Source organism: Chaetodon auriga, chromosome 6, assembly GCF_051107435.1.
Source record: "Chaetodon auriga isolate fChaAug3 chromosome 6, fChaAug3.hap1, whole genome shotgun sequence".
NCBI classification, from domain to species: domain Eukaryota; kingdom Metazoa; phylum Chordata; class Actinopteri; order Chaetodontiformes; family Chaetodontidae; genus Chaetodon; species Chaetodon auriga.
The window spans coordinates 15976008-15985427 of NC_135079.1; the positions used below are offsets into that span (position 1 = coordinate 15976008).

Consider the following 9420-nt stretch of genomic DNA (forward strand, 5'->3'; position numbering starts at 1 on the left):
TTCAATGTGTTTTTCTTACTTTCTTTATTGTGGATGAATACCAAAGACATCCAAACTTTGAAATGACGTGCAATTATACAGTAAACAATAAAGAAGAAACAAAGCAAAATATGTTCTCATCATTGCATTTGTTTCAATGTCTAAGTATAAATACACTTGTTGAGTATTCCTTCGAAGCATTAACTTCATGTCAGTCATGGTTGGCCTTTGTGCTGAAGGCTGTTGGCTCAAGCTTTGGTATTGACCTTTGGGCCTTCTCTTCACTGCCTTTTTCTTCCTCTGAACAGTGGCTGCACATACGGTGTCCAGTTCATGCCTTGGTGTCGGAGAAGCGACTAGTTAAATCATTAAAGAAATATTACATATGCAAGCAAACAAAGTGGAGGTATCTGATGATGTCAGTGCCTTTCTACCACATATGTCCTTTTGAACTTTAAGATTTTATAAAAATATTCCCTGAAGCAGTATGCCATGGATTCAAAATGAACTGTTAAAATACCCTACTGTCACAACACATAACTTCATTCATTATTCACATCACATTAGTTTTAACAATGGTTTCACAGTGTGTGTGATGCAGTTTTGGATGATTTGTGTAAAACGGGATCATTAAAAAAAACTTAGAATGGAGAAAGGAGAGGCGACTGTTCTACAGCTCGCTGGGCTCCTTCTCACTAAGTTGTCAGATCTTCTCCGGGAGGGTCTGAGTGAAGAAGACAAACTGGTCCTTCTTCAAGTGCTGACCTGCTGCCTGATCCTTTGCACCAATTTCCAAGTAGCCTTCTTCTGCTCCATACTTTGGCCAATGGACAAGACCTTTCCCATTAGGAGACCTACACACACACACACAATCAGAAACAAGTTTGTCTTATCTCTGTGTGTATGATAACTTTGAATGGGGATTAATTCCTACCCTGTGCGAGCAAAGTTGCCCCAGTATCTCATCATGGTTTTGCTCAACTGCTCCTCCTCTTCAGAGCATGCACCTTCTGTAAAATAAAGATAATCTGGTAAAACACTTTGCACTTTCCAGAAGCAAACCCAGCTCTCTGATGGGCTGTTGAAATAGTGATTTTTAGATTGAATTTACCTGGTAATTTGACATGAGTAGTTGTGAAGCAGAATGCGAATACTGTGAAGATTTCATCTCCATGGTCACTCCTAACAAAGCTTGGCCGTTTTGCCTGCAGGAATTTGGGAGGATGGAGGTACTCGTACAGGTACACGGAGGCACCTGCATCTAGTAGTAGACAAGTGAGTGTGATATTATGTTTTGATGATAGTTTCTGACAGTAAATAGATAAATTCTTGTGTAAATAAGCTACCTCTGTGGGCATTGGCAGCCTTGATGGCTGGAATGGTGAACATCACATCTCCAATCACCTCAGTGAACCCATCTCTGTTTTTCACACGATCTTCACCAGTTCCAACATATTCATCCAATATCAAATCACGTATGATTGCATGTTTGGGCTTGAGAAAACGAGCAACATATCTGTCAGACAAGTTTGAGCAAAATGAAACAGAGTGGCATTGTACTGTCAGGCAGTCTCTTTCTTACATCAGGGAAGAAGATGGAAATCACGTTCATGAACTGCTCCCGATCCATTCCCTCTGTCCAGTTTGGAGGAGCAAAGAGCTGAAGGATGACACAGCTGCTATTACCATTTCAAACAAAAACACTGTTTTATGACCTTATGTGGGAATCTGAAACAATTCAACATCCACACTTACATCAGCAAGTATCCAGCCCCCTTCATGATCATTAACACCAGTCATGAACGGCACAGTGAGAAGTTCATGTTTATGGAACAGCTCATCCACAGGTTTTCTCAGGAAGTGTCCATCAACATTTATGGGATATCTTAATTTTTCATCCTTGAGAGAAGGAAACGTTTAATACAAAAAGTTGAGATAAAGACAACATAAAAACAGCTGCATCATAATAATCTCATCAAGTCAGTCAGTGTCAGTTCTATATACGATATCTCACCTGTGCAATAGTCACAATAGCACTGATATCAAGGTTTTTGATGCATTCAGCCATCTTCTCTGTGCTTTCGAGGCTACAGCCAGATACATTTGCTATCATCTGAGGACAACAATTTAGAAAACAAAGATGTTGTGATATTGTCAATATTGTGAACAAAGTCAAGATACGTAACACACACAGATAAACACTGATAATCCACCTGAGTCACTGGCAGAGGATCAACAAGTACATCAATTGCAGCAGTGCCACTCTCAGCAATGGCACGGTGGACCAGGCCATGAGACAGTGGTGAGAGAAGCTGTTGATTTAAGTGACAGGAAAGAGGAAAGGTTCTGTGAGCAGCAAAACTGTGCAACACTTGCAAAGACAGTGCTTTATCTGCAGAATGATTCTTACCAGGAGGGATGCGCTCATTCCACCAGCAGATTGCCCAAATATAGTGACTAAATCAGGGTCTCCTCCAAAGTTGTGAATGTGCTCTTGGGTCCACCTCAAAGCTTGGATCTGGTCCAGCAGACCAAAGTTCCCTGACAAGTGCTCGTCTCCAGTGCTGGATAGAACATATAATTATCATCTGCCAGGCTACGTTTACACCAGCTGGTAAAAGTGACTGCAGTTTTGAACTGTTGTCACATGTGGCACAGATAGCACATTCATTCTAACTGTGCTTAGTGACTTGTGGCTTTTTACCTGAGAAAGCCCAGAAGTCCCAAGCGGTACTGGATGAGAACAACAACCACATCCTGGTATGCAGCCAGGGCGGAGCCGTCAAACATTGAAGCTGACCCCATAATAAATGCTCCACCATGGATCCAGACCATGACCTGGTAGGAAATAAGCACCTTTTTACTTTATTCTAACTGAGCTCATAAGAATATCGGTTCAACTACATTAAACGTCACAAAGAATTAAATCTGAATAAAACACAGATCTCATGGTGACAAATTGAGTATTAAGAGGAAATCCCTTTACAGTCTGGCCATCATAGATTCTTCAAAAGCAATCAAGCCACCTCATCCAAGAACACGATTCAAAGCTGAATCTTAGTGAGGGAGCAGCACCACTCCAAACCTGCAGCAAAGGGTTCTTACAGGGAGCTTGGCATTGGGAGCTCTGTTTGCAGGAGTGTAAATGTTGAGGTAAAGACAGTCTTCCGAAATGTCTGGAACATCTGCCAACAGCATACCCATTTGATCAAGTAGATCATAAAAAAGCTGTTTATTCTGAACACACCTGAAAAAGAGACATTTTTGTCAGTACATACTGAACATTATTTGTCCAAGTGCAGTATGCAACAATTGAAGGGCATGATTGCCTTACATGGGTGGCTGCTGGGTGGCGTGCCTCATTCCTTCCCATCCCTCCACTGGTTGAGGTGCAGCCAGTCTCAGAGCAGGGCCTATGGGTGGCTTGGCAAATGGGATACCCAGGTAGGCATGGACCCCAGTCTCCTTCCCCTTTACACTCACATATGCACCTCTCAGGCTGCCGAGCTTTGTGTGGACTTCAGGCACTGTCAAGATATTAAGACTTAGTCAGAATCATAATGTGACACTTCACACTTGATCGAGTCAATTTCCAATTCCAGTAAAAAATATCATCATGCAAATATGCAACACTGTGTTGTTGGTTGGAGGTAGCTTATGATGAAAATGGCAAGTGTTACATAATACAACAATTTTCCATTTGACTTCAGCTATAGTGAGCAATGTGCGAGACACACTGTTCCTGTCTCCATAGTAATTTGACAATGTCACCTGAGGCTTGGGGGCAGTTTCCTCCCCAACTAAATTTTTCACTACTGAAGCTGCAATTTTACACAAGTAATTTTTTGTCCAAAAATTTCTGACAGATTAGTCATCAGTGGAAATAATTGTTAGCTGGAGTTCTAAAGGTGACAGTTGGGAAGCCTAGTTTTTTTTTTTTTTTTTAATTAAGCACCTTATTAATATAGGTGGGGTCCACTGTGGCACATTGAAGTTGCAGTTTTGCAATGCAATCAATGATGCATTTTGTATGTGTTAATATCCTATTTCAATACAGGTTTAAATAATTTGACTTAATTGGATGCTAGCTATTTATGTGAAATTGTGGCCTTTGGGTTCATTTTTAAAGTTGTGTTGACCTAATCTGTTGGTTAAAATTAGAGTTATTACAATAGAAATGATGGTGAAAACTAAAAGTTGTTAAATAAGAAGTAAAATGTGGCTCCATTCTGGCATTTTTCCACCACACTGAGTAGCCTGCAATATTTGTTTATAAGGCCACAGTCATTTCCACTTTCATGATGTCCTACATCAGCCTGGAGCCAGAAGATAAGCCTAAATATTACAAGTTGCAACCTGCCTGGGTCTGTACATCATGAGTTTCACCTTTGGACAAAGTGAGCTTGTATGTATGTAGGTAAATGGTAACCTTGTTTAAGGTGCAACAAAACATTTAAAGTGGCCCATCAAGTTTAACTACTGATTCATTACTGTGAGAGATGCATTGAAAAACAGATATCCTGTGGTTTGAGTGTTGTAACTCGAATTAACAGTGCAGTCACATCTACAAATAACACGTTCTTATTGATGCCGATATGATTGTGCAAAGAAGGCAGGTTTGTCCTACTTACCATGTAGGTCTGCAGCAGCACAGAGAAATAAAACAGACGTCATTATGAAAAAAGTTTGCCCTGCACGGAACTTCATGGTGGTCATCTGTGTACGCACTGAAACACTCTACAAAGAACAGTGATTAACAGACAACTAATCCACCGCCTCTTGACATGACCCCGCCTCCTGGCTGCTATGGTTAAAAGCGTTTTCTGAAAAATTTGAACAAAATCTTGTTTGACTTGTCTGTCTTCATTTTAGGCTAAATAAGCAGTGCATCTATTCCATGCCAAATAGTTACACCCCAATTTTGACATTGATGCAGGGGTTGTGAACTCTAGTTGTTCAGAATGTCAATGCACACCTGATCAGAGAAAGTTAGAACCACAACACAAGTTTGGAGAAGAAGGGTTTCATGGTTGACATCAGAATCAGAACTAGAATTGGCTTTATTTGCAAAGTATGTGTGCAAACACAAGAAATGTGACTCTGGATTTGACATTGGACTGAATGTATTTGCATAGGGAAAAAAGACACACAAAGCAAAAAGGCAGAACAATAAGTTCAGCAGTGCAAACATAGCTTGTGTAACTGAGATAACTCAATATTGGGTGGATAGTGAACATACAGTTTATGTTGTTTTTAACTACAGCCTATGATGGCTTGCTACTTCGGAGGCATATATCCTTGCTGACAAGCAAATGACATTTATGTTTTTTTTGCTTGGATTGCAAAGCGCTGTTTTTTGTTTTTTTTTTGCAACACTCGTGCTGCACGTCAGAATCAATTGCAGAAATGACCCTTTAAATATTGTGCTCCTTTTAGCCTTAAATTCGGGTCAGTGGATCGCTGTCCGTCAGCTCTCGGTCAAACAAATCCATAACGCGAGACCCCATCTCGTTGCCTTTCACAACCAAATTCTATCAAGACTTGGCCAATCAGAATCCACCCCACTACTTCACAATTTTACCAGCAAGCCCCGCTCACTGCCCAACCGAAATCAATGTCCCTGGGCCTCTCTAAATTCGTTTGCACTGACATATTTTGCTGTATTTTTAGTAAGTTAATCCTCACTGTATTGTCTCGAACTTGTAATATTATAGCATTAAGTTAAATTATCGAAAATATGTGGTTTCCATGAAGTGGTAGTGAGCTACATGTACAGTTAATGACGGGTTGGCTCCTTGGTACCAACACTGACGTTATCCATCCTGAGTCCAAGATGGCAATAACATAGTTCACAGTTTCCTAATGTAATTGATATATTTTTTTTATTTTATTTGGATCCCCAGTTAGCTAAAACAGGCCAAAATACATATGTATTGATCAGTCAGTGTATTGGGATTGCTTGCGGAGTATGCTAATTTTGCCAGAGTATTGTGGTATACAAGTTGTGGCATGAGAAGAGCAATTGAGAATAATGAATAATAATGAATGAACTACACTACTGTCCAAAAGTGCAAAATGAATAGAAAATATTATCAAGACATTGACGGGATTACAAATAATGTTTTTTTTATTTGAAATAATAATTTTGTCCTTCAAACTTTGCTTTCATTAAAGAATTCTCCATTTGCAGCAATTACAGCCTAGCACACCTTTGGTTCATTCTAGCTGTCAATTTGTTGAGGTAATCTGAAGAAATTTCACCCCACACTTCCTGAAGCACCTCCCACAAGTTGGATTGGCTTTATGGGCGCTTCTTACGTACCATACGGTCAAGCTGCTCCCACAACAGCTCAACAGGGTTGAGATCTGGTCACTGAGTTGGCCACTTCATTACAGACAAAAAAAGCTGACTGCTTCTTCCCTAAATAGTTCTTGCATAGTTTGGAGGTGTGCTTTGGGTCATTGTCTTGTTATAGGAGGAAATTGACTCCAATCAAGCGCTGTCCACAGGGTGTGGCATGGTGTTGCAAAATGGAGTGGTAGCCTTCCTTATACAAAATTCCTTTTAAGTTGTTCAAATCTCCCACTTTACCAGCACCCCCCCCCCAGACCATCACATTGCCTCCACCATGCTTGACAGATGGTGTCAGGCACTCCTCCAACATCTTTTCACTTGTTCTAAATGTTCTTCTGTGTGATCCAAACACCTCAAACTGGACTCGTCTGTCCATAACTTTTTGTTTTTCCAATGTTCCTCTGTCCAATGTCTGTGTTCTTTTGCCCATCTTAATCTTTTCCTTTTATTGGCCAGTCACAGATACGGCTTTTTCTTTGCCACTCTGCCTAGAAGGCCAGCATCCTGGAGTCGCCAATTCACTGTGGACATTGAGACTGGCATTTTGCAGGTACCATTTGATGAAGCTGCCAGTTGAGGACCTGTGAGACGTCTATTTCTCAAACTAGAGACTCTAATGTACTTGTCCTCTTGCTTAGTTGTGCACCGGGTCCTCCCGCTTCTCTTTCTATTCTGGTTAGAGCCCGTTTGTGTTGTTCTCTGAAGGGAGTAGTACACACCGTTGTAAGAAATGTTCAGTTTCTTGGCAATTTCTCACATGGAATAGCCCTCATTTCTCAGAACAAGAAAGTTCTCTTTTTCTGGCCATTTTGAGAGTATAATCGAACCCACAAATACTGATACTCCAGATACTCAACAAGCTCAAAGGAAGGCCAGTTTTATAGCTTCTCTAATCAGCACAACGGTTTTCAGCTGTGCTGACATAATTGCACAAGGGATTTCTAATCATTAATTAACCTTTTAACACGATTAGCTAACACAATGTACCATTAGAACACAGGAGTGAATGTTGCTGGAAATGGGCCTCTGTACACTTATGTAGATATTCCATTAAAAATTAGCCGTTTGCAGCTAGAATAGTCATTTACCACATTAACAATGTTTAGACTATATTTCTGATTAATTTAATGTTATCTTCATTGAAAAAAACAAACAGTGCTTTTCTTTAAAAAATAAGAACATTTCTAAGTGACCCCAAACTTTTGAACAATGGTGTGTATAAGTCCAGTAGTGTACTTACTGATAGCTTGTGATGAGAAATAACTGTGAACAGCTTTTTCATTTGCATGAGAAGTAGTCATAGACTTCAGCTAAGTTTCATTTATTTCAGATTCATTAGATGGGAGTTCGGGATGCAAGGATAAAAAACAAGGATGCAAGGCTTTATTTTCATATGCAGAGATAAACAGGTTATCAAATGCTGTGCTGTATTTCTCCTCTATAGTAAAACAAACACTAAAAAGTTGAAAAGAATGCATACATGAATACAACCATCCATGCATAGTGAGGAGAGACTAAGAATAAGCATTACACCTATATGATGTGCATTATAAGAGGTCATGCCAAGCATATTGTTTTTTTTGTTTGTTTGTTTTTTTTGTTACTATACATAATGGATCCAAAATTTAAGAGGAGGGGGGGATGAGCATGTCAGCCTGTTTTCTTAAGGCGTTGCCAAGAAAATTAAGGGGGGAGAAATGGCCATAGGCCTGAGCTTGTCCAGTGACAGAGTTCTGGTTAGAGTCTGCAAGGACTTCTGTTCTGCATCATGGAGGGCAGCCCAATAATGACCAGCATCAAGGCTGGATCTGATTCCAGCCTTGGTCCCCAGCTCAAACCCTCCACTCAGACTTCAGACTTCCAGGGATGAGGCACTGATCTGCACTCATCAAGGTCAAAACATGTTCGAACCAAGTTGTAAGAACTGCTACATACTCTATATAATGAATACACAACAACACAGAAGACGGTTATGTAAAGTTCCTCAAAGCTCCTGCATAACAAATTAGTAACTCATCACTTACATCATCTCTAATCAGACTATTTTCAAAGGAGTGCAAAATGAGAAAAATAAGCAACTATCAGTGAACAATGCATTTCCCCTGCAATCTAATGTGCTGGTGCATTGGTATTAGTCTTACTTATTTAACAGCTATGTAGCTTCCCAGTTATTTTTGAAGTTCTCATTTATGAGAGAAGAATTTTCAAAGCCACTTCTCCAGGCAACCAAACCAGCTCACCAACTTCTGCCTGCCTTCTAATCTCTGGTTCCTGTTGCTCTTCTCAGACATGCAGGAGCTTGCATGACAAATGACTGTCACAAGAAGAACACACAAGAGGAGGAGAGCGCCATAAGGAAGAGGAGGTACACAAGAATGAGACACACCATCACCTGCAAGCAGTAGTGCCAGTGGGAGCAGAGCCACAGCCACTATGACTCCACCACCATGGCTGAGTGGAGGGCTGCACTGGTCAGATGTATGGAAAAAGACAGATGCTCCACCTTGACAACTATGTGCACACTGCACATTATCATCTATTCCATGTTTTATTCTAGTAATAATATTATGAATAACTATGTATTATATTTTATTCATTTGAATTATAAGCTATTCTTTTCTATTCTTTTGTGGTATTACATAATATTCCTGTTGATGTGTATATATAATTGATTGCGGTGAACACCCACAGATTGCTCAGATTTCAGTACGGCACTGTTTTTTTTTTTTTTATAATACAATTTTATTAAGATGACGCGATACAAAAAAGTGCTCTTTTTCATTCAAAACACAATACACCAAACCACTGGGGCAAGTTGTAGAGGATAACGGGCCTGACTGCAGACCAGAAGCTTTGGTTTCGGCTCGGTCATGTTTTCACCGGACTGCAGTGCTTCGTGCTGTTATACTTACCGGAAAACAGCCTGTACAGCGGCCCGGCTTAACTCAACCTCTGAAGAAAGCTGCGAATTCAATTTATTCTTCGCCGCTCCTGACATATTTAGGGCGTTGCCAGGTTAAAAGTTTCTTATGGCGCACCTGTGCATTCACTATTAAGTAACGTTAACTCTAAATAATAAACGTTTC

General features: G+C 40.2%; 1 protein-coding gene across 1 annotated transcript; it reads right to left on the minus strand.

Moving 5' to 3' along the window:
- Positions 1–649: 649 nt before the first annotated feature.
- On the minus strand, positions 650–4695 carry LOC143321816 (cocaine esterase-like). Its single transcript, XM_076732476.1, is given in 13 exon segments — positions 650–833; positions 914–989; positions 1091–1240; positions 1326–1473; positions 1562–1639; positions 1735–1878; positions 1994–2092; positions 2193–2291; positions 2390–2543; positions 2684–2817; positions 3085–3226; positions 3314–3506; positions 4611–4695. Coding segments are annotated over 13 exon segments (1686 nt in total).
- Between the last annotated feature and the right edge of the window lie 4725 nt (positions 4696–9420).